At 40.4% G+C, this 26,333-nt stretch overlaps 2 protein-coding genes across 6 annotated transcripts; both read right to left on the bottom strand.

The window, feature by feature from the left end:
* Positions 1-1,613: 1,613 nt before the first annotated feature.
* fbxl4 (F-box and leucine-rich repeat protein 4) lies at positions 1,614-21,784 on the bottom strand. 5 transcript variants are annotated; one of them, XM_051406448.1, is made up of 9 exons: positions 21,302-21,784; positions 19,026-19,661; positions 15,747-16,083; positions 12,847-13,091; positions 12,347-12,560; positions 9,525-9,596; positions 7,441-7,565; positions 6,825-7,012; positions 1,614-5,723 (listed from the first exon to the last, which is right to left on the bottom strand). In XM_051406448.1, exons 2-9 carry the CDS (start codon positions 19,520-19,522, stop codon positions 5,560-5,562), a joined length of 1,842 nt encoding a protein of 613 aa, XP_051262408.1. In that variant the 5' UTR covers positions 19,523-19,661; positions 21,302-21,784; the 3' UTR covers positions 1,614-5,559. The 5 variants fall into 5 exon arrangements, with proteins under 5 accessions (XP_051262408.1, XP_051262409.1, XP_051262410.1 ...); XM_051406449.1 differs by having other exon boundaries at positions 21,308-21,784; XM_051406450.1 differs by having other exon boundaries at positions 21,402-21,784.
* Positions 21,785-21,873: 89 nt separating this feature from the next.
* LOC127367353 (uncharacterized) lies at positions 21,874-25,812 on the bottom strand. Its single transcript, XM_051407115.1, has 8 exons — positions 25,530-25,812; positions 24,561-24,618; positions 24,381-24,452; positions 24,149-24,267; positions 23,883-23,940; positions 23,683-23,777; positions 22,802-23,571; positions 21,874-22,715 (listed from the first exon to the last, which is right to left on the bottom strand). Exons 1-8 carry the CDS (start codon positions 25,601-25,603, stop codon positions 22,618-22,620), a joined length of 1,344 nt encoding a protein of 447 aa, XP_051263075.1. The 5' UTR covers positions 25,604-25,812; the 3' UTR covers positions 21,874-22,617.
* Between the last annotated feature and the right edge of the window lie 521 nt (positions 25,813-26,333).

Here is a 26,333-nt window from a genome sequence, read left to right as displayed (position 1 = left end):
GGCAGGGATAAAGAGTGGGGTCAAGCTGCCTGAAGAAAAATCAGGTACCAGGGAGGTCCAGCCCATTTCCAATGTTAAGAAAAGAGACAAACAAGGTTGCACCAAGATGCGAACCCTAACATCAACCTTAATCCATCTCCCACCCATCTTGCATGAGCTGAAGCCCAAGATGAAATTAGTTCACACAGTTCTTCCACCCATCTCCATCAAGTCAGCACATCACACTAAAGTCTTCATGACTGGAACAAGTCGTGACTAAGATTCAATTGCTTCAGAAAAGAAAAGAAAAAAAGAAATACTGGGGGGAAATTTTCCCTGTGATGATGTGCTCATTGCCAAGCTTTCTTCCATTCTTCCAGACCACAGTTCCACTAGTAAAAAAAAAAAAAAAGGCTCAGTGACATCTGATCACCAACTTGCTGCATAGGGTGTCATGGGTGCTTGATTGTTTCACACTGTGGCCTCACACAAGGTCCTGGGTCCAGCCCAGTTCTTTGTGTGTGGAGTTTCACGTCCTCCCCATGTCTGCCTGGGTTTCCTCCCACACTCGGGCAAATTTGAACATCCAAATTGTCCACACAAAAATGACATATATATATATATATATTTGTTTTATAGCTAAGGGATTGTGTATAGCCTAGGTAGGCTATACACAATCCCTTAGGTATAAAACAAAATATATATTGTTACATACAGTTTCAGTCAGAAATATTCAACCCCCTCACCCCCCAAAGGCTTAATTATGTTTCAACTCCCCTTTAGGCTTAAAAACAGCAAAATTATATAGGGGCTGAATAATGACATGGCTATCTTAACAAAATATACTCTTACAAACAAAGACTACATCGTGCATTTTCTGTGTTGATTTTATGTATCACTCAACTCATAAAGAAGTCATCCAAAGCAGAATCTTGCTCTTTGAAAAAACTTTAATTGATAAATCCTTAAAATCTTTGGGGGGGTTGAATATTTCTGATTGCAACTGTATATGTAAAGTATGCCTATAAATCTGTGGATATTATTTGGAGACTGGAAAAAACTGTCATAATTCTCTATAGTCTTATTTGGCAGAGACATTTCTTCCTCAACAGTCAGTTATTGTAGCTAACATCAGCTGGGCTAATACATGTCCAAACCAAACTAGTGCTGGTGATTGTTGTTGTTGTTGTTGTTACAAGCTGTATTCACAGAGCCTTCACTTTCTGCTAATACTGAACAATTAGGCCAAGCGTCAGGAAAAAGAAAACACAGAATTTGTCAGAAATTCGCATTTTAAAAATACATGAAGACTAAAAGTTGTGTAAAACGTTCCTAAAAATATCAGGAAAACGAATGTTTGTTGCAATATTCCCAGGAAACGACCTGCTCAAAATTGATCCAAATTGCTGGTTTTACAAAAACTTCCGGCAGTCAACTGCAAATTCTATCCGTTGTTCTGCACTGTAATAAATGTCCAAAAAATATATCACTTAGTCCACTCGTCAGTTTACTCGATGATAGAAAAGGGGTCCCATTAAGGAAAAAGCTTGGGGACCACTGTCTCATGATATCCATTGTCCTTACGGGAGTAGAGGGCAGTAAGAATTCAAAAGGAGCCACACAGACACAGAGCCTGCTGTATCAGCGATCAGTTTATTTAAAATCTGGTGAAAGTGAAGCACCCAGTTTCATCAGGACAGAGGCAGTCTTTTTACACAACAGTGGCTTTCACACTGCAGCACAGGGGGCATCACTGCATGTCCTACCAATGGCACAAAGGTTGATCACATACATCCAGAGTGGCAGAAGAGAGAATGCATATTCATTACAGAGAAGCAGGGCCAACCCCGTCACTCAACATAAATACTGGAAGGTGTTGAACCAAACTGCTTCAGAGTGGTGTTCATTCTTAAATAGTCTGCCTTAACAAATAAATGCTGATAGTTTCTGTACACACTATACATGATCAGTGTTTTCTTTGTACAAGTAAATCTCTCCAAATATATATAAAATAATTACTGCCTGGATTTGGGTGGGCCAGGCAAACGTGATGTATGCACTTCTTGGCTTTCAGTCCACCAGCTAGAATAAGACTGCTACCAGATCCAAATACATTGTTTCCACTCACTCAAGTAATAATTGCATCATCTGAATGGTGGGGCTGGTGTGTCACACTGTTACCACACCCATTTTGTTTAAAACCTAACCTATAAACTGAAGATATTTCAACATAAATGCAATTTTAACAGGACAGTACAGCATCTGGGGGTTTTACATCAAAACCATAATTAGAGGGTTGATATCTATTTGAAGTCTTGACATCCGGTGCAATGATCGATCTGCGTGTTTAGCCTAGCTTAGCACAAAGACTGGAAACAGGGAAGCTGCTAGCGTCAAGGCTAGAAAAACAGATTGATGAGCTCAAATTCCCCAAACTTCCTGGTGAGAAACACTAAATTGCCCAACATTGATTTAACTTAAAGAAAGAAATCCAAAGATGATAACGCTAATATTCCAATCCACAATAAAACCCTACTATGTGTTATTTGACTGTATTTGTAGAACAGAAAGTCACTCTCAGTATTTTTTCTGGGGATTTGTGGATTTTAAAAACCGACGACATGACTTCAATGTCCTCAATGGTAGGTACAGCACTAGCTCGTAATGCAGCACCATAAGTGAAAACAAATATGCAAAAGCTTCAAAACTAACTTATTTACATCTAAATAGTTACAGCAGCAAGCTAGTCACTAATACAGTGTTGTTCACGGTGGAGTTCTGTCCACATTCTGCCTAAAAGAGGACTCCAGCAATAATACATGCAGTCACTGTCACAGCCCATAAGCGAGCTTTTCGCAAAGCTTTTTACATTTTATTCCAGCAAGTGTTCAATAAATAAGATACAACATGTAAATAACATAGCTTTGGACTTGCTAAGAAGCATCATTTTTCTACTGTCCAAGGAGCGAGCTAACAATTTCCCCCTGCTTCTAGTTTTTGTGCAAAGCTTGGCTAGACACATACTGAATGCAATGGGATGAAATTGATATAATTCCACTCATTTGACTCTGGGTAACAAAAACAAAACCACAGTATTTCCCCAAATGTGTATTACTGTTTATGTATATAAAGGATAATTAGTTTAAATAACATTTGTATGACACAGGGAAATATAAATAAATATTACTTTGCATATTATTTACCATGGCTGATATACAGTATATGGCATATAAACCGGTCAAATATAGTTGTGGGATTAAAGACCAGTTGTCTGCGTATTACTTTGGTTGTAGGGCGTAAAAGCAAAGCACTTCACTACAATCTATACCACATGGACATCACACCACATTCAAACAGGAGTATAAGGCACAAATATTGACTAGTAGCATGTGCTTAACAGAAAACTTCAAGTTTTTTTTTTTTTTTCAAGAAATGAAATGCTTTTCAAGCACTTCTGCCACATTGCAACTGTGGCTTCATATATTACAAAAATTAAATAATCCAGGAACAGCAATATATTTTTCACAATCATACAATTACTGCAACATTCCACACCCAATAAGCAATATGTTGTTTTTCTCTGTCTCAGTTACATCAGTGCTGAGTGTCACCTGTGTGTGTTTGTTGTTTAAGAGCAACACTGACAGCAGGTAACCTCAAAAAGCTGACTTAGTGTGTTGTTATTGTCTGTAAAGATGTGCTGGCTCTGGAGCAAAATATGTAAAAACAAAATCAGAATGAAATATTAAAACCCCTGAGTTACAGGACAAATACTGAGGTCACATAGAGTATTTACACTGTGTCATTTTAACGTACAGTACTCAGTCTGTAGGTAAGTACGTATGTAGGTGGCTGCAGTCAAACATCAGTAACAGAGAGAGTGAATGACAACTGGGAAACATGCAACATCATGAAAGCAATATGGAACCAGTGACCTTGCAACTTTGTCATTTAGCTTTGGAGACAAAAGTCACTCATTATTTCCTTAAAATTACACAAACAATTACAAACAAGAAGAATGACCTGTATGACCAAAGCATTCACAATTATCTGTTCATCTAATTGGCATTAATATTGGCCTGCTGACTTAAAAAGGTTTTCTTTACTTGGCCACAATAAATTGTTGAAAAATCTTAACCAAAAACCACAACTATAAAACACCCTGTTTCATTTAGAGGGCAGATTTAAACAGAAAGTGACCTGGATCAAGCACGTGTTAGATCTGCTGACTTTCTACCGATCTAATCCAACAAAAGTCTCCACTAAAGTCGGTGTTGTATCATATGTTCGATTTAAAAGGCACCTATCATATCCATCTGTAGGGTGAAACAGGAGCACTTCTCCATACTATGCTATCGAAACATTTTAAATGGATCTGTTGCGTTCGACTGAAAGAAAATGATTTTCAAACTTGGGATTATTGTTTTTGACATTTTTTCCCAAGCAAATTACCCAAGAGTCACTGGTTTCAGGTTCTCCAATGTGAGGATTTCCAGCATTTCTTGGTTTTATATCGTAAATTGTATATCTCTGGATTTTGGGCAGTCTGCGTGTTGTTGATTTTATACCTTGGGTGTTTTTTCGCATGTGCAAATTAAAAACAAACGTTGCCCCAGTAGGCTTTTTCGCAAGTTCTCACATATTTTTTTGGGGATGAAAACATGTTGTCAGTGAATCTCTGGTGCAAGGACAGTTGATGGTGTGTTTCTTTTCAACATGAGCTCACCATGTGTGATTTTGCGCTTGGCTTGCAGCAACACAAATGAGCTTGTGATACTTGCATTAAGGTTTGACTGGACACTATATGAAATAAGGCTGTGTTCTCTCCTTTGTTTTCACCTTTAAAGCTCCTATTACCTCCAAACACAACAGCATCAAGTATGATTTTCTAGAATTAAATCAAACTGGCTCGATGTTGACAGATGCCCTCAGAATGACCCTCATGCATTACAACAGTCCATGATTGCTGCACATTCTGACAAGGCACTGACCAAGGCCCTGATCTTTAATTATCTTACCAGCTAACGTGAGTATGAGACTATCAAATCTTCTTTCTCAGTTTCCAATAAGGGTCTTCACACTTTCTTTGTCCCTTTTTCGTTGTCCTAACAAGATGTTCAAGGGAGAACTGCTCACAAATGTTGCTTTGTTTTGTGTTTTGCATCCACTACCAAGGCATATTTCTTAGTCTTGCGTGCTTGGCAATACTTAAGTGGTGATTCATATTCTGGGAAGATGAAGCAGCTTTACTGCAACGACCCTGATTTCAAGTGTCCAACAAAAAAACAAAAAAAACAACCCGATAACTAAAAAGTCTCACGTTCAATAATCCGGTGACTAGGAGTCTGTAGTTGTTTGTGTTCAGCCAGTTAACGCAAAAAACTCCTCACCCGGTACAACTGCTTTATTTACTGACCGCTAAAAGAAGATCTTGTCTGTGATACAGACGCGGGCAGGTCAGCAATCTCCTACAGCATCTGACCTGACTCTTATTCACTTTGGGGCAGTGTCTGCTGGCAAGCACTTCCCTCCCCTTACTTCCTCTGTGACTGTGGATGATGAAATGAGACGACCCCAGGGTCACTGTGTGAAGCTCTTCTTGATGGCCACGTTGGGGAAGAGGCCCGAGAGCTCCTGGACGACCCGCATGTCTATCTGCGAGCAGAAGGAGACATCCAGGAGGAGAAGCCGTGGACAAGACTGGAGGAGTTTCTTCAGCGAGGCAGCACTCACCAACCGTGTACCTGTCAATTAGACAAGTCACAACAGGGACAAGAAGGCAATGTAAAAGATGTGCTGCAAAAAAACAACCTGAGCAGAATAATACAGGAGAAATACAACCATTTATTACATTTCTATGTTTGGAAAGATCTGAAAAAATAAACTGTATCATCAGATTTCTGTGTAAATAAAAATTCTGCCAATATGTTATTGGCTATGTATGTTTACAACAGGTACATGTAATAGACAAACACATTAGAGTCCAGACCCAAATAACGTGCTTTATGTTTATTACTTGATGTATTATTCAGCATAGAGACCACCCGAACTACAGTAACAGCCTCACAACTGACACATCAGCATAGCCAGCTTGAACACTTGTCATGCTACTGTGCTGCCGAGCCCATCACCTTATGCAACTGGAACTATAGTGTTTGTGCACAGCACTTACTGCTGTGGGGTGCTGTTGCAACTTTGCCTAGTGAGCAATATTTTATTCATATTAATATTAAGCAGATTATTTGGGTTTTTGTTTGCAGTTAACTTGGGAGTTTTTCAGAAATTCTCAAATGCAAACTTGGGATTTGGGTTGCCACAGACATGTCCAATGTAAAGTGATGATTCAGTTATGACCATGCATTATGACCACCCAAATAAAAACGTTTCTCATGGTCAGTGACTGGTATGCATTGAGTGATGATCATACCAACATATAACAACAGGCTATAAGTGTGGGTAATGATGTGGGTACCACCTGCAACTGTAAGGCAAAAAATAGGACATGTACACATCAAATTCACTTTTGACCCAAAAATATTTCCTTGTTTCTTTGACAGTCCTTTATTAATTGATAGGATGGTGGTACAAGAGAACAAGGCAACATTGTTGACATGAAGCCATTATGTTTGCATACGTGTGTGGCTTTGTTTCTGGCCTCAGAGGCTAGCTGCTCTGGGTCCGTTTACCACATCCCACACTGAATTATGATCTGCTAAATGTCAAGTTCATATGAAAAAAAAAACCACATTAACAGCTACAGCTAAAAAGGTCAAGTACATCATTACCAAACAATGGATAAATGACAAATGTTTGTGAAGGGATATATGTATGAGGTAAGAGCTTACCCAGTATGTCCAGGTGCTGCAGTGAGGGGCAGCTGGCGGCCAGCTCCTCTATGTCTGGGTCGCAGACGGTGCGGTTGGCGGTGAGGAAGAGTTTACGCAAACGGGGCAGATTGCGGGCGAGGTGCTGGAAGCATCCGGTGCTGCTCTGCAGTGTGGGACACCAGCCCAGGTCCAACTCCTCGAGCATCCTGAGCAACCACAGACCATGCAGGAGAGCACTGGGGTGACTGGGGTTCACTGAAAACAGATATGCTCTGCTTTGGCTCTGTGGTCTACAGCTACGAGACTGAGTAGTTCCTGTTCAGAATGTGCTAACTGTATTAAAGGCTGCAGTCTAAATGAATGGGGCTTAATGATTAATTGTGTTGCCTTTTAAAAACTGAAAATAACTATAACACAAGGTAATCACTGAGAATATTTACAGCCTTTACTAGTCTCTACATCGTATTTACAATGCATAGTGAGACATCTCATCTGCTATACTGTTTACAGCACAAAGAAGCTGTTTAAGAACAAACAAAACAAAAAAGATGGAAAAATTACTTAAATCTTGTTTATTGTCCTCAAGGTACACCAGCACACACTTTACAGCACTAAACACAATGGTATTGCCTACCTGCAGCCAGAGACGAGCTCAGCCAGGCCTCTATCAGTCAGGTTTCTACAGCGCCACAGGTCTAGTGAGCACAGTGAACGACAGCGAGCAGCCAGCATACTGGCCACAACGTCGTAATCCTCGATCTGCAGGAGAGACAGGCGGTAGTTATCATCTATTTATGCTCTTTCCAGCATGTGCAGTGTGTTTCAGGCTTTATGGAGCACCTTTGGAGGGTCCACGTCAACTTTAAAATGGACCCTTAAAATATACAACTTTGCAGCAGCCTCTTCAAATGCTGCAAGTAAATCAGAGGATATGATTTGTAAATTATTATGTCTGTCATAAGCAACATTATTTAGAGGCAGAGATTCTGCGATCTTTGCTTCAGATACCATAAAATGCTCTTTCTTTTTGTGACACAGTGACGCAAAATTCAATAATTTGTCTTTAGGGTGTCACACAGGACTGAGAAAAAGATGCTGTGAGAAGGAATAAAGTAAGTTGGTAGCCATTTCGCTCAAATGGTCTTTTGTATTTTGAGCAAACTTTTGAAATGTAGTGATAATAAAAAAAGCTGATTAGCTGTATCAGCTGGTTTGAGGGACATAACCGGAATTCCTCAAGAGAGAAGAAAGCACTAACAGGGAACACCTTCACCAGAAAATAAATGAAATTGTCTTTCAAGAACTGATTTGTGTTTGCGAAGCTGTTATTGTTCTTTGGTGTCAGGTAATGTTGGCCATATTTCATCCTTTCATCCAAAGATGAAAGCAAAGAAATTCAATTTAACAGCCACACAGCCAGTGCAGGCACCTTACCCAGAGAAATGACAGCATGCAGAACATTTCTCTGAGTTAGAACTGAAAGGATATTAAAACTTTTGGCTGTGGTTGCTGTCATTATGTAGTCCCATTGCCAAGAGTTGCATAGCTTCATTATCAATGATGACACATGATGCCTTAAAAAGGATGAAACCACTGAAATTCTCACTCACTTCCTGTATCATAATTTGCATCAAATATCCATCAATTGGATGTGAACTCAGCTAGTGACAAGGCGGGTGGGTGAGTTACTGAGTGAATCCGTCATTCAGAGATCAGGTGAATTTGCAAATTAGACAGTCCGTAAATGAGACGAATATGTTTGTGGTGATTTTTCCTCCCTTTTTGAATTATCTTTTAGAAAGATACTGCATATACTAAAAGGCATTGGATCCGCCCCACCACTATCACCATGATGAATTTAACATTTACTAAAATGCCTCATTTGTTAAATCTAATTAATGCTGAATGTAAAAATAGTTTGACATTTTATAGAAATTTTGTTAAGTTAGGTGACAGGATCATAAGGTTACTGCCACTTAATGTGTGAAGCACTGTGTTTTACATTTTGATGTATAAAAAGTGCTATACAAATACAGTCTGACTGATTGATTGATTGATTAGTGAGCTTTAGAAGTGCTGGTAGGTGGATTTTGTTACCTTCAGACAGAGCCAAGCTAGCTGTTTCTCTGTTCCCAGTTTAATACTAAGCTAACTGACTGCTGGCTGTAGCCTTGACAGGTATGAGAGTGCCATCAATCTTCTCTTGAAATCTCCACTAGAAAATTAATAAGCGCATTTCCAAATATTCCTTTAAGCATTTGGAAACCTTAAGATAGAAGATTTGGCTGTTAAAAGCCTATCAGCTTCATTATTTGTGTAAAGTGAAAAAATCCAATGTATCAAGGCTCAGGGGTATTTGTGTCCTGGTTGGTGTCCGTACTGTGTTGTATTATACTATGTGTCTATTAGTTCACTGTTTAGCTGTGTTGTGAAGTGAGGCTGAAGCCAAATTTCGAGCCAAGGATAGAGAATAAAGTATTCACTTAAATTGTGTTCAGTTAATTATCACTGGCCTCCTTTATTTTACACCCAACCAGTTTGTTGTTAGCAGCTCAATTACTGCAACACTACTGATGTCTCTGCCATCTTTTGGACAAGCTGCTATTAAACAAGGACACATGGAGGTGTGTGTGTGTGTGTGTGTGTGTGTGTGTGTGTGTGTGTGTGTGTGTGTGTGTGTGTGTGTGTGTGTGTGTGTGTGTGTGTGTGTATTCTCACCCTCACACAGCTCCCTAGGTTGAGGTGTCTCAACTCTGTGCAGAAAGTCAGGATGCTCAGAATAGCTGTTTGCTGCAGAGAAAAGAGAAAGACAAAGAGAAAGACTTGTAGACTTGTCATTTTATGACCCATATTATATCTTATATTATAAAATCTTAACCATTTCCATTAACATAAAAAATCTAAAAACCTTGCACTCGTGGCATCACAAGATAAAATTAAACAATGGGGGACAGCACACAGAAAATGCAGAAAAAAAGGAACTTCACTTAAAGACATATATTAAAGGACCAGTGTGTAGGATTTAGTGGCATCTAGTGGTGTAGTTGCAGATCGCAACTCCCTTGCTTCACCCTCCCCTTTAAAGCATCAAGGAAAATTATGGTGGTCACGAAATGTGCGAAAAACGTGAATGCTCCTATCTAGAGCCAGTGTTTGGTTTGTCTCTTCTGCGCTACTGTAGAAACATTTCAATATGGCAACATGACTCCATGGAAGGCTACCCGCGGTGTCTGTAGATATACATGGCTCAATTCTTATTATACACTTATAAAAAGTATGTTATTATATTATTTGGCATATTATATTCCATTTCCGCCAATTTCTTCCTGCTGGACACAAGATGTCTCCTACTTCACTGTAAAGTCCATTCTCAGTGGATGTGCACCGGTGGCTTCAAGTTTATACATCACACTTATATATAAGTTTCACACTGGACCAAGATTGACTTCCTAACTATTTGTGATGTCACATATCACGCTCATAGGCCCTGCCCCTTCAAATCAGGTTTTCAATGAACACAGAGAAACTTTCCACATTCAGCAGATGAATGTGAAAACATTGTTCTAGTGTCAAACTCTGCACATACAGCAATCTGCACAGGGAAGATCAAACATCCCACTGTAGGAACAAGAAGGAAAACATATTTTTCTGGATGGGGACTTTAAATAGCTGCTGTATTGGAGTCACATGTTCAACAACAAAAATAAAACCCTTATCTTATCTGAGTGTAAATCTTAAAAGGTATACATTAGTGTCCAGTCATGTCATCCAAGTTCCTCCTAAGCAATTTCCTGTCTGCTGCCTGGCACACTCAGTTAACACTTATTGTATTTAAGGGAATTTAATATGGCACAACAGATAGTTTTTACGTCTCCTCAGAGTCGAGCACAGTGAGGACAGACACCTCTCCAGTGGCACTGCAGCTTAGATAGAGATATGGGAATTCAACACTGCAACTGCCAACACATGTACCTCAGTGGCAGGAGAAAGTGTGAGACATGAAAGTGAAAGCCTTTTGTGCCAGTGTGTGTTTGGTGTGTATGTGTGCTCGAGTCTGTCGCTGGCATCTTTATAAACGCCTCTCTCCGGCGAGCTAGCCATTTAATTAGAGCAGTGACAGGGTAATGACAGCTGAGATGTCAGGACCTCAAACAGACACACAGCTCACTCTGTCTGCCCTGGTATAAACAACCTGCAGCATGCTGCCTGGCTCCACCGCAGAAACTCTACACTGCCTCCTGCCCACAACGCCGCTCTGAAACATGACAAACACTGGAGAAACACTGAGGAGCAACACCAAAACACAAGACAGCGGTTTTTACACGTCAGACAGGCCTGAACCTGAACATATGCAGTACGTGTCTTTTAGGCCCGCTAGGCTCAGAGTTGACTCAGTTCATTTTAAACACAACAACACAGAATGAGCTACACCCAACACAAAACATGCTTGTGGAGATCATTAGTACTACATTATGGCAGAGCTTCTGAAAGTTGTATTAAATTGAAGTTAAACCTTTACTATACATTTATTTTCCTATTAATGAAGCTATTTTACATGTATAGAACTAACTGCAGTCAGAATTTAACCTCTTCAGGACTTCAGAATGACACAATCTGAAAAGTGAACATCACTCTTTCTGCTCAAAGACCTATTGTATCCATCCTGTGACAAGGGGTTGTGGGTAGACATGACTTGTCTGTATAAGGGAAACCACTAAGCTAAATCATTAATGGTTCGGTGAGACTAAGCTTACTGTATTTTACTGTAGACATACTGTGGTTTACACCTGAAATGTTGCAAGCTACCCAGCAGAAACAGCCATATAAATACTGTTTTGTTCCTAACAGTCACAGGTGAAGATGCAATCATCTCTTCTACCAATACACATTTGTTCCGCAGAACGTCTAAAAGCCAAAGAGAAAATAATTACCACTACAATACAATTAATACTAAGAACTGCCCTGAATTGTGAAGGCAAAAATAAAGCAGCAGGGAACAAGGACTGACGATAAAATGGCTTTCAATTTCGCTGCAAAGCTACGATGCTCATGTTATTGTCACGCAGACACGTTTGACATCCAAGCATGTCTTGTCTTTTCGCTATTGGTAAGCCTTTTGTCTGCCTTGTAATTAGCATACAGATGTGATTTATCCATCTGTATGCTAATTAGCCTAGCATCTGATCTTTAGTACTTAATGATTTTGGTTTCTTGTGCTCTTCACCAGCTTACATCATAGCTGTGATAGAGATACAGCACATGGGAAATGTGCTAGTAACAGTCGTAGAAAAGTAAGGCAACAAATAAAGTACTGATATTGTGCTAACACTAAAACAGAGTTCAATTCAGGACTTGTGAAAAGATTGGGAAGTTTAGCTTTGCATGTCTAAAAGGTAACTAAGCAACCTGTATATTCCAATATTACAAGCAGCAAGGTCAACCAAACATATCATTAACCAAGCAACAGTCTACCTGCTGTATTTGGACAGGACAGATGTAAGTGATTGTGGTTTCCCAGATACACTGTTGACCGTGCCTACCTCTATCTTGGTCCGGTAGAGCACCAGCCTGCGGAGACGTGTTAGTTTGGAGATATGTGCAAAGGCCTGCGGGTGGAGGCGGTCGCAGGAGGACAGGTTGAGCTCCTGCAGCCCAGGACAAGTCTGAGAGATGACCTCCAGACAGGCCTCATTCAGGAAGTGGCAGCATGACAGCTTCAGGCAGACCAGGCTGAGACCACAGGCCTTCATGAAGCTAAGGGGAGGAATAGATGGAGAGGGAAAGACATGAGTGGAAGCAGAGAGGGATAAATTCATCTCACGTCAGCAACACAACAGTCCACCTGTCCCTATATTAGACAATAAGGTTAGTGTCCTTTCATACAATTTATATTGTTTGTGTCATGATTACAGAGAAAGTTTCAACCCATTTTCTTTGTCTAAGTATGTCCCCTCCTTCAAAACAAATGCTTGTGACTATGTGCTTGTTTTTCCAAGGTCATCCCTGTTTTCGAGCACTTGCGGCCCGCTGACAGTCTGACCTGCTGAAGCCAGTCAGGGTGAGAGCTCCACGGTTGCCGGTCCAGGACAGGTTGAGCCTCTGGAGGAGGGTGCAGCGGCTCTGCAGGTGTCCCAGGGAGGCGTCACTCAGCCGGCACCAGTAGGGCTGCAGACTCAGCTGGGTGTACTGCAGCGGGTCGCAGCAGTGCTGGTGCAGCAGCTTACAGCTCTGGGCCAGACGGCTGAGGTCTGGCAGGGTCAGGTGGCTCACAATCAGCTGGATGAGCTGTGGATGGAAGATGGGGAGAGGGGTTAGGAGAGGAGCGTAGAAAGGAAGGGGGGAGATCAGGAGGGTGGGGTGGGGTGGGGGGGTTGAAGCAGAAAAAGGAGAGACAAAACATAAGACCTGATACGAAAATACATAACATTAAAGCGCAGAAGAACCTAGTAGAGAACAGAGAATAACAGAGTAGAGAATGTTAATTGCGTCCCCTGTGTCATGCAGATCTAAATAGTGGTTATCTGGGACACAAAGCACTGATAGCAGGATCAGTGGCGAGGTGAGGCGGCTTGTTTTGCACTGTGTTCGTGTGCCTCTCAAAGAGAAAGAATGACTGTGCTTGTGTGAGTGTGTGTTGCAGTGAATTAACAATACACAGTGTTCAAGCGGGTATCAGCTGACAGATAATAGCTATATTGTGTTTCTGAAACAAACACACAGCGGTTGTGAAGACTGCTGTTAATGGCAGCGGTTTGGAGAGGAGATAAGAGAACAAATATCAAGAGTACTGCCGGTGTTTTGAAGCTCGCCTCAGACAACACGATATGTCTGCGTGGCATGAAAATGACTGTGTCCGTGAGTGCATGCAAGATCAAGTATCAGAATGGGTCCAAGCAACAATGTTCATGTGTTTGTGTGGAATACTGGGAAATACAGTCTACATTTACACTCGGGGAGATGATGATTTTAGGGCTAGCTGCTGCTAATGACCTTAAGGTTTACTGTAAGTTATGACTGATCATAATCAGCAGTGAACTTATTCAAATGATTCTGAGAATGTAAATAATGCTGTATTCTTAGGGGTTAAGGAGACAAACTGAGGCTAAACTGATTTTTCCATTTATGTCAGGCAAATTAAATGGATGCTGAAACAATTAATCGATTAGTTGTTTAAAAAAAAAAAATGTACATATATACATTCAGCTAATCATTGTTAATGGATTAAAAGTAATTTATCAAGCAAAAATGCCAGACATTCTCTGGTTCTTGCTTCTTAAATTTGAGGGTTTGCTGCTATTGTATTATATATCATTGTAAACTAGATTTTTGAATTCTTGTCAGAAAAAAAGAAAAAACAAGAAATCAAAGAAATAAAGATGGTACTTTGGGCTCTCTTATTATGGAAATTTGTCAAACATAGTAAAAAAATTAATCAATAATTGAAAATAATTGTTAGTTTTGGGCCTACAGTGCATCATAGCATGTTAACAAGCGAACTCAAAATGCACAACCCTGTGAGATGTAGGAAAATAAATACAGACATAGATATATATATATGTATATGAGATTTAAAACATTAATAGAGCATCAAACAACGGTTTGCTATGTAAATATAGGGGTGTCCTGAGATGAAAATGACATCACAGTCCCCTTTGCCTGTGTTGCAGACATGCTGGCTGTGCTTTTTTTACACATTCAGTCTGGCCACGAACTGAGGAGAGCTTTGGAAAGAGATTAACGACGACAGTTTTGGTAAGTCTGATTTTGTTTCTGTCCAGTTTGAAGTTGGTGTGTTAGTCTAGTTGGCTGTAACGCCCATTGTTTTGATCTGAGATGCTGGTGCTCTAGTGCAACATCCAGTGGTGAGGTGAAGTGAATTTTGTATATATATATATAACCTTTAAATGTGAGGGTTTTATCTATTTTATATCATGTAAATTAGATGGGTTCGAAAAACATTGGGTTCTCTTGTCATGGGCAGCAACAACAGATTAATCAATACATGAAAATAAATGGTAGTTTCGGGCCTAAAATGCACCAACATCATAGCATGTTAACAAACGTTAATGCACAACCCTCCGTGAGCTGTATGAAAATACATTCAGACATTCAGATTTAAGCACGAGCATCTGGAAAACCTCTGCCTGGAAGCTTGTGTAGTTAATTGACAGGAACATCTGTAAATTTGTAATGTTTCTAAAATAACATTATACAATTAAAGTCAAATTCAAGTTTATTTTGGTGCTTAAATCCTAATGGCACCTATACACCTGCTTTAAGATGTACTGGCACTGTTTTACACGGTACTCTGTGGAGTCTCAGTGTGTTTTTTTTTTTTTTTTTACCTGTAGCAGCACTATGGAGCAGTATTTTTATGAGTGGGTCCCCATTTTGTTTGTCTCATATACACACATGAGGACACATATAAGTGCGCATGTGCACGTGGGTGATGCCAATGATTTCATATTATTCCACTGATTGATAGGTGCCAGTAAAGTGCCAACAAAAGCAGCACTGCACCAATAAAAAGGCAGTGGAGAAAGAGACTGCAACCTAGTAAACAACGCAGGATCTGAAACACAGGAAATTATTTATAAGGAAGGAAAAGCATTCTACACACAGTGAGTAACACAGAATGTAAAAGTAACTTTTGTTGAAATGAAAACTTCACAGGGTATTTATTTAATGGTAACCACTAGTATTAATAAGGGTGCCAGTAGAATGGTGGGACCTCCATACTTGGCCAAATACAGCAAACTGATCACTGGAAGGACCCAATATTTAGAAAATTAGCATTGGTCAAAAATACCGCTATCCCTACTAGGAGTTACAGGATCACTTTGGAAGAGCAAAAAAGCTATTTTGTTGTCCTGGTCTGTATCTACTCTTTCACCCTGGCCTGAGTGATTCAGTGCACACATCTTTAAGGTCTGTAATCACCTCATATGGCAGTTTGTCAAAGTAGCCATTGCCTGTTCTCTGAAGCTTGCCGTCACCTCCTTGTCTGAATGGACCTCCCACATCAGACAGCTCCTCCTCGCTGTCACTCAGGTCACTAATGTCGATGACAGGCATCTTATAGAGGGCCAGCATGGGCCTCTCTTTCACCCCGCGCAGGATAACAGCGTCCAGCTCCGTGTAGTAGTCCAACAGAGAGCTGTTGACCTCCAGGCGCAGCAGGTTGGTAGGGAAGTTGATGTGCTTTATGTTAGGGGAAAACTGGCGTGCCTGGGGTGTTAGCACCTTGGTGGGCTCTCCTGACCACAGCACCTCCCACCTGGACAGAGGAAAGTGTATGCAAGAGTTTTATTGTAAAGCCACAAGTGGGAACCTTCCATTACACTTTTTCCCCCCCTGAAAGTAGGACCAATAACACTTTTGATTAGTGGGCTGCAGTCGACCTATTGTATTGTACACACCATCTATTGGAACTATAGTCATTTATATAAAGTCAACATTGGCACTATAATGTTTTATAAGGCTTTATAACAACTGACCATATTCCTGATCCATTCAGATTACATACCCTGACTCTCGTCTCACATTTTCAGCTGTTGGCTGAGTGTTCCTAAGCTTGTTTTGTGTGCTCCATGCACTGAATGAAATGTACAATGACATCTGTGAAAAAAAAATCCTTGGTGGTGAACAACAACATGACTCACTCACAACTTCACAGATTTTCATGATGGGCAGTGATGAACTATTGTAGTTCTATTCTGCTATCCACACTGTTGTCTTACAGGGGATATGAGTAATACTATTATTACAGTATGATTATGAAGTAGGACTCTAATAGTTTTACACATTGTTTAAAGGTCCCGGTATGTTACAATCCAGTTACAAATCCATACTATTTTGGTAATGTTAAGGAGGCTATATTGTAGAACCACGCAGCGATGTGCAGCAATTAACTTTCTCTGCTGACACCAGACCAGCCAATCACATTTGAAAATTAATTTATATGTAGGATGATGACCTTGTATACCTACCCAGTGCCCCTATTACAGGTATATGGTGCCAAACAGACAAGCTTAAAAGAAGCAAGGAGGAAAAGAAAATGCAGTACATCCTTCTTTTTAAAAAGAACTAGGGCTGTAATTTAAGATTGTATTCATTATTGAGTAATCTGCATATTTTCTAGATTAATGAATTAATCGTTTGGTCCATAAAATAGTGACAACTGTCAATCCCAGTTTCTCTGTCTTTGCATGTCTGGTTTTATCTGTCCAAAACTCAATGACAGTCAGTTTAATATGATATTATATAAAACAGAGAAAAGCACTAAATCTCCATATTTGAGAGAACATAAAACAGACAACAGCAATTTTTGCATGAAAAATGACTAACAATCAATCAGTTATCAAAATAGTTAGCCATCATTTTTCTGTCGATTGATTAGTCAACTGATCGCAGTAAAACAAGGAACTGAAGTTCATAATAATTACATGACTGTCCAACACTATTGCATGCTGTGTGATTAAAAAAAAAAAATGTAAGTGTGAATTATGTCTTAAAATGTATGACAATATATCTTTTTTTTTACTTGGAAAAACAACTGCCCACAGAAATCTGGCTAAAAATCCAATTTATAAGTCAATGACTAAAACTATTATCCTCTGTGGAATACAAAGATGTGGCAAAATTGCACAAATTACAAATTGGGACAAATTGGGACTTGGCTCACAGTGTAATTTCAGTGCTGTGCAAGAATATGCACCTCAAGGCTGTTTAAAGAGAGCAGCTCTGCCAGAGTAATAACAGTTGGCCCTAATTCAGGTTAGGTTCACAGTTAATGCTGATTTGATCAGGTTGGTTCCACAAAAGTAACTCCTGGTACTTTTTCCACAGCACCTTAAAGGGTCATCAGAAGGCAAAATCATATCAGTCCATTTATCAATAAAATACCATTTTCTTATCTTGCACAGAATGATGTTCACCTTTCAGGTATTACTATATTTTCACCTGCTGTGGCTTTCCCATGTTTGAACAAAAAATAAAAGATACATTTTTTTTATCCAACTCAAGTGAACCAATGAAGCTGTTATGTATAACTAGAACATTAGCTAAAGATGATTTTTCACCTTATATTGAAGGATGATTGCCCACTCTGCTCTTTATTATTTTACCATTCATTTTCTGTTAGTGAGGAGAGATGTGTTTTTTCTACATAATTTTACTTTGCACCAATACAAAAGGTTTCCAACACCCATTTTCACTCAGAGTCCTCTCCAAGAACACCAGTTGACATGTCAGTGGTGCATTTGTTGACCAACCACTGGTCAAACTACACTGCTTACAGTTTTCTATTTAGACTATTATCACTACAAACTTCAGGTAGGGCTGGGCGATATAGCTGAAAAAGTCATCATAATAAAATGTTTCATTTCAGTCAATATCGATAATTATTGATCATTTTTAATGCAATTTTTAAGAAAAAACAGGTGGAAAAAAAGGTTGAATTTAAACACCTTACTTTGTATTTAACCACTTTATTCATCACAGGTAATAATGTTAATGTCAATGTATGGTTATATGGTATTGTTGCTGAGTACTTCAACATTGTGGACTGCCTGTGGATTGTTTCTTGAGATGTTACAGATGTAGGCTGTAACTGACAACATGTTGCATACAGCCTGCTCCATTATGAAGGGATATGATAGGCTGTTTATGAGCCAGGGCATACTTGTTATGTCCTTTCATGGCAGTTTGCAATCAATGCATGATTTAAGTGAAACTATTGATATACTATTGAACAATTTTCTTACTGCCATTGATGAAATGTCTATTGTTGATACATATTGCTATCATTTTATTGCCTAGGCCAAACTTCAGGGGCAATTACATTTGCACCTTTGGATTCATTGGTAGCAGATAGCAGATAGCAGATAGCAGAAACTTGAGAGCCACTCTGCTACACTGTGGGGAATTAAAACAATTTCCTGAAGTAGTCTAGAGCCCTTTTTTAATTATGTGTTTTACAAACAATGTATAATAATGAAGGGAAGCCAAATTGATGATGAATACAAATGCTAGGAATCAATTTGTAAGAGCATAATAATGTGAGTAATAAACACAGAGTAATTCAAATAGTGCCTGGTCTCCAGGGTTCAATTGTGTGTACCTGCTGGTCTTGCATGGTTTTCTTAGTAGTGGTAATTAACTAAACATTCTAGTACAGCCCTGAGAGAATGACTGCTGATGGTTTTCCAATGTCTTTACCTGACATCAGTAGGTGGGTTCTGGGAGAAGGGGTTGTGAGAGCAGGCCAGAATCTGGACAATGGCTCCAGGGTAATAAGTCTCAAGCACTTCCACTGCTGTAGGGTAGACAGGCTCTTCGAAGCCCAGTTCAATATAATCCTGGCTGTGGAAGCCTTTAGGCGTGCGGCGGAAAGGTGGTGGAGCACTGGCACATTGTTCCCACCACGTCCCATAAGCTCTGAACACGGCCGTCTGAGTAAAGTCCCCTGAGCTGGGGTAGACGTTGGGTACCCCGGCAAGGTTCCACATGGTGTAGGACATGCTATTCTCACTGCCATAGTGGGAGCTGAAGTCGAGAACCTCCTTGGCATACTGCTCCACCTCCACACTGACTGGCAACACTGCCCGCTGGCCGGACTCTACGGCTCGCCGACTGGTCAGAGCCTCTCCTCGAGTCCCACTCCTGGAGCGTCGCCGCAGACAGATATAGTAAAACATGCTCAAGAGGGTTAACATAGGGAACTCTGGGGCTGATTGGGACAGCGGGGAGAAACGGAGGCTAGAGGGAGGAAGAGCCTCCACCTACTGGAAGCACACTGCCTCAGGGGCTGGGGGGGGACGAAGCGCAGGCTAGAGGCCTGGCGGCATGCATGACCTGTGGGTTAGGCAGAGACAAACATACACAAGTGAGAGGAGCATGGTCTGAGGCAGCAAAGACCACAACTCCTGCTTGGTGCTGATATAAATAGTTTCAAGCAGGAGCTGTTGGACATTCTGAGTGATTACACCTATCCATTTCACAAAATATGTTTAAAGGGAGGAATGTGTTTCAACCTAAACTTTTAGCTTAATGTAACTGAAAGCTTTCCAAAATACAAAAACATGTCCACAACTAAAAACATGTAAATCAACAGTCTCTTGCCTACTTCGTGCACTTAAGGAATACTTTCAAAGGACCAAAGTTAATGGAGAGTGAAGGCAAAGCTTATTGATGGGAGGTGTAGCTTTTAAGGCTTATTTTCAGACAGGAACATATCATCCTGTCATAGATGGACTCCAGTTACTTAAGCAAACAGCTAGCATTAGTGTGATGCATGGTGAGCCTGCCTATCTACAGCTGCCACAGTAACCTTATCATCGAAAGGTACCTAGTACCACTGCTTACGCATGCCGGAAGAAATGCCCATTTCTATTAACGACCAGTCTTCATGATAACAACATGCAGACAGCGAGCTACGCTTGGCAGACCAGTTTATCAGGTCAAACTGGAAAAGCCAAAATGCATGTTAACACCCCAAAACCATCAAAAAAAAAACTATCCTAGGTACTTCTTCACTTCCTCAATGGCTGATATCCTGCAGGTTTTTGCAACCTGACAGACAAGATACTAAATACCTGGTGTCAGGAAGACAAACACCAACAGTGGCTTATTGACTTTTACGAACACTGGACTGGCAGAAACAAAAACCTGCAGGACCCCAAATCTGGGATCTGACAACCCTGCTATACAGGTTTTAAACATGACTTGTTAAAGTGCACCAGTTATTCCTATTTTAAAATCAAACAGCCACACTGCTGTAGGCTGCAGAAGCAATGCACATTCACATTATCTTAAAGGAACAAGCTAGGACCCAAATGTAAACAAAGGGAACATTCCCATCAGGAGTATTTTAAACAGGACTGGAACCACTGCTATCGATCCCAAACTGACTGACAGGTATTTTAAATACTGGGCCAACACTAGAGGACAATTACATTAAAGTTATCAATGGATATAAATCTGGTAAAGTTGTAGCATGAATGCTTTGATACGCACTGATATAAAACGTTACACATACGAGATAAACACATAAATTCGCTTTATCAATACTACTGAGAATTGTCACTAACTTTAAGCATTAATTATGTTCTGTAATGTAATAAATGTTCTTGTTTTTCTCCAAAACCCCTTGGCTAACTTTTTACAACCTCACATTACATTAACGTAAATGTAGTTAGCGTTAAGCTAGCTTAAACGTTACGAATAAACTGTTGCTTCTGAAGATCGTAATGTTACCTCAGTAACTACACTAACGTTACAATGACTATGAGTGAAGTAGCTAACACTAGCCAGGAAACATGAGCTGCCTCTCCCAGCTGAACGTTATGTTGTTGGTGTTGCTGTTAAATAGCTAGTGTTAGTTAGCCGACGTTAGCTAGGTAGCCTACAGACCAGCTGAGCTGTCAAAACAACAACAGTTAGCTTGCTTAGCTAGCGTTTCAATAGGCAACCAAAGAGGACGGGACACAATTTACATTTACGGTAAACGCAGATCGGTGAATCCATTCATGAGGAGCAATCCTCTTCTTCCCTTTAGGCTATTTCAACCACCAAACTAACATTCCTGCCGTTTACCGTGTGGTGCCTTCCCGAACAGTCGGACAATTCACCCAACAATCATGAGTGCACATTAACCTGGAAAATAATGCAGGGAATACCGAAGCATTTTGTGGTATCCAGCTTCTGAGACGTTATGTTTAGAAAACAAAGTGCATTTCGGCAAATGTCGTGTTATCAGTCCAGGATAAAGGCGATAGACAACGCTAAACTGCGATGTTATGCTCTTCATTGAATTGCAGCCGCACTGAACAGGTAAATGTCGGATGATTTTCAAACGATTACGACAGAAAATACATTATGGCTTGTCTATTTCGACAGTTTCGTTCGGAATCATTAAGTACTCGGATTTAAAGAAGTCTGAAATTGGACGGAGAGTTACGTAGGAACATTAAAAGCCTCATCAGTTCCGGACAACAATTGATCAACATCCGGTCAGTATTATTTTTAAGCAAAGCATTCTGGGGACTGTAGTTAGCCTATTTTTTCAGAACATGAGCACTAAATCCATAATGTATTTAGCTGAATGTAATTAATTTAAAATAAATGGTATTATTGCTATTCATATTCAAAAGTATTTAATGATAACTATTTTCAAAAACATTTTCTAGAAGGTAAGGTGTTGCAAATATGGGCTCCTTTGGCAGTATCTTTTTTTCCCACTGCACAGGCAGAGAAATGCCACTGCAGTCAATTGCAGTCTCTCACACAGGGATGGTGACTAAAAAAATCTGCCTAAAGCAGGTTCATCTTTCAGATTCTTTAACTACACATGCTGAATATCACACTACAGAACTTTTCAAAAATACAGGATAGCCTTAATTATTTTGTCCATAATTTACCATAGCCAGCACAGTTTCCGCAGATATTGAGTCTTCTGGTTTATTTTTGATTAACTGGTTTAACGGTGATCACCTTTTCCCATAACATCTAAAATCAGACACGTGCTGGAGTCATTGTTTTACCCTTGCCAAAATGTCTTAAGACATGTCACTATTAATAGTTAATATTAATGTGTTATCGGGAATATATGACATTTGTTCCATTCTTAATTCTAATTCACTCAAAGTGTGCTCATTTTGCAAATACACCCCCAGATGAACTTCTACAAAAGATTGTGCAATGTAATATCTACAATATGTGCAACACAGACCTTCTATATCATGTTTTTATGTCAACAGAGTTTTATTAATTTACAACAAATTAAATTACAACGATGCAGTACTAAACATTTTCACAAAGGGTCATCTTCAGGCAGGATGCAGCAGCAGAGGTTTTGTTGCAGCCAACTGAAGAAACAGCTGAATCCGTTCATCTCTGTCTTTTTGACCTCTGAAAAACAAAAGAGGGCAGTCAGTACCTGAACTCATCACAACACAAGTTACCCCAGTGTAAATGGACCTGATGGCTCAGACAACCTGTTGTGGTGTTGAAGGATGCATCCACCTTGACTGGCTGCCCCATGATCGTCATCTCCTCCTGCAATGTAGACTCATCAGCGGGAGTCAGAGGAGGTGGTGGGGTATAAACCACAGCAGAGTCTGGTTGTGGACTGTGTGCAAGCAGTTCCTCTACTTCCAGACTACAGTTCAAGCAATTGTGGATGGCTTTGTGGGAAGGAGGTTTAGCACTGGTGGCCAGAGGAGCTGGTGGAGGAGTAATGACAGCAGAGACTGTTTCTCTGCCCTCCACACCATCCAACACGTCTGCTGGCTGGATGTAATCCTCTTCAGTGTTGATATTTACAGAAACTTTTTTGTGAGTCTGAGGAGGAAACAGCGCACAGATCTCTCCTGCTGCAACATCAGCGATGGTGTTCAGCACATCTGCTGCAAAGCAGTTGAGCTTCTTTACCAGGACGTCTTGAGAGTAGCGCTGTCTAACCTTTTCCAGGACCACTTGGTCTCTAAAGGAACGGGAGAAGCAGATTTGAAAGGGCTTTGAGATCAGAACAGCCGAGACCCGGTCCTCAACTGCTTTGGTAACTCCAACAGCCATTTTACTGAGCTTTTGGGAGGGCATGTTGAAGGAGGTGTTTGGAGGAGACAACCAGAAGCCCTGCAGGACTTTTGGCACCACCTCCATCACAACCTCCCGTGTGTGGACCACTTTGGAGCTGGGGGCCTCCTGCTGTTGCTCTGTCAGGATCCTGGCGTACTTCTGGGCCTGGCAGATGATCTTAGGATGTCTGTAGGTTACAGTCATTCAAAGTTAGTTTTAAAATCACTTCAGGACACCACAGAGACATCCCAACCTCTGTACCTGAACTGATAATAAATGTGTGTCAAATATGACTAACCGAAGCTGAGCAGGGACCGCCCTTGGTGAGCTGAGCAGCTTTCTGGCTTCAAACTCAACGTCCCTCATCTTCAGGCTGTTGTTCACCTGGCACACCTGCAACAAGAAGGGAAATCTAATGAGCAGATCTGACATATTTCCAGAATAAATCAACAGTTGACTCCAAACTGCTGTCGAGTCTTTTCAGGATTGTGGTCTTACCATGTTGAGAAGAAGCCTGGCTTCAGGATCAAAGTTCTCCAGTTCCAAATCCCAGAGCCTTCAAACAGAAAGAAACACAAGTTTTATCTTCACTGTTCCTTTCTTCCTCATTACAGACATGTTGGTGTGACATGAGCAGAGATAAGGTCAGGTGTAGTGCCGCATTGTGTGTGTGTGTGTGTGTGTGTGTGTGTGTGTGTGTGTGTGTGTGTGTGTGTGTGTGTGTGTGTGTGTCTGTGTCTGTGTCTGTGTGTGTAGTAACTCACTGCACTCTCAGAGTGTTTTTGCTCTCCTCCACCAGCAGCTCACTCATGTCTTCAGCAGTCACCTCAGATGGGAGTTGGTTATTCTTCTGAAGTCTCAAAAGTTCAGTCTCCAGTGCGATCTAAACAACATACAAGAGATCACGTCTTTAGGTTCAAGTACAAGTACACAGTTAATGAAACTTTACCTGCTGTTTTATTTTGGTGTAGACATGAAAACTATAGTGGGTCTTACCTGAGACTTATAGGAGCCGGTGTGCCAGCAGATCTTCAGAGCCTGCTCATATATGGGTGTGTCAAACAACACCTATGAAGGAAACAAGATAATGTTCATCATTAGTTTGTTATTCAGAGCTTTAACTCCATCTGAAAAATGTAAAAGTACTCAGTTGAGTAAAAATACACTCTCACATACCCTGATGGGTCTGTAGATGCCTCTACTTCCTTCTGTAAACTCCATGGATATTTTATTGCTGTAAAATAAAATACAGAAAAGGTTTGACAGTCAGAGTGACAACAAAATTCTCACAACGGTTTTTCAGTTCAATGGTAAAAGAGTACTCAAACAGTTGATCCTCCACACACAAATGAACAACAATGTACTGTTGAGAAATATTGCACATCACCACTCATTCTCGGACAAGTTGAATTGTTACTTCCAGTAAGACTGACGTCAATGACATTTGTTTCAATGATTAAATATAAATATCCAAAAATGATAGTTAGGTAGCACAGTCAAATAATCATACAGAGCCTGCAGATAGTGAGTCAAGGCTGCTAATAACAAAATGATAACAGAAGAAACAAGGTGTCTATTGGTGTGTCAATGTTAGGTATTTAATAACAGACTGAATACTACATGGAAGACTGTTCCAAACTCGAGGCACTAGAATACAGCACAGAATTGATGACCCCTTGATGTGTTTTTTTTTTAAATAAAAAAAAGTGTAATCAGTGCAAATAAACTAAAATTGAGGTGACATGGCAGGAGTGTTTGATCTTTGACACTTGTCAATTGTACTCAATTTGAAGCTGCTAGAGCTTAAGCCTTAAGGGTTAAATAGATAAACAAGATGGTGCAATGGTCAAGGTGCAAGGAGATAAAAGCACAAATGATTTTGTCAGTAAGGACAGCATTGCTCAGATTGTGAAAACCATAACTGAATATGCTCTTAGAACACTTCATAAGTAGTGGATGAGTTTGTGTGTAGAGTTGCTGAAGGCAAATTATTTGGATCTCTGTTTTATCAGAGTTAAATTGCAGAAGATTCTGTCACATCCAGATGTCACAACTGGTTCGAGCAGACAGGAACCCAAATGCAGACAATAGAGGCAGAACTGGTGCAGATCAATGATTTATTAACAAAAAAGAGAAGATGCTTACAGGATCATGAGGCAGGCAAGAACCAAAGCCAGACATGCAGTCCAGAACAGACAAACAGATCCAAAAAGGAGCATGCAGAAAGCCGAAGTCCAAATAATCAGGCAGGAGGTCAAACGGACTGGTCAGGCAGGCAGAAACAGGTTCAGGTTTGGGTTTCACTTGAACACAAAGGCATGAGGTACATGGGAGCTTTGAGAAGCTGGCAGGGTACTGATGGAAATGAACCAGTATATACTGCTACAGGGCTGATTAGGGGAAATGGGAAGCAAGGAGATGGGCGGGGAGGTCAGGTGGGAGTAGAGGTAAAGGGATTATTGCAAGGCAGGTGAGGGAAAGTGGAAAAGTCTGAGGGCATCTGGTGGATGGAAGAAGAATGACAATGAGGGCAAGAAAATGCACTGGAATGTGGGAAAAGAGAGATGACTGAAGGGTGGGAGAGAGAGGAAGAATGTCACTGTATCTGCTGCATAGCGGTGGCAGCAGATGTTGTGAGGATTTTCCCCAAAGTTAGGATAAAGGAGAACAAAACTGTTGCAAGAATTGATCCTTGTGGTAAAGCACATGTTTTCTCTATACTTGGAGAAATGAGTAAATCATCACAAACAAACAAACCATTTAAATCCAATTAGTGCCAACCTAGGGCTGTTCCAGATATACCCAACGATTGTTTTAGTATATAATTAGCATGATTAACAGTGTCAAAGGCTGCACATTAAGGCATCAATCAGAGCACTCTCCAGTATCTGGTCATCAATAAATCAGGGGTAGCAAGCAAGCTTTTTCATTGCTGTGTAGTTTGCAAAA

Source organism: Dicentrarchus labrax, unplaced genomic scaffold (assembly GCF_905237075.1).
Source record: "Dicentrarchus labrax unplaced genomic scaffold, dlabrax2021, whole genome shotgun sequence".
In the NCBI taxonomy this organism is placed as follows: Eukaryota; Metazoa; Chordata; class Actinopteri; family Moronidae; genus Dicentrarchus; species Dicentrarchus labrax.
This window is presented reverse-complemented; position numbering and strand designations above follow the sequence as displayed.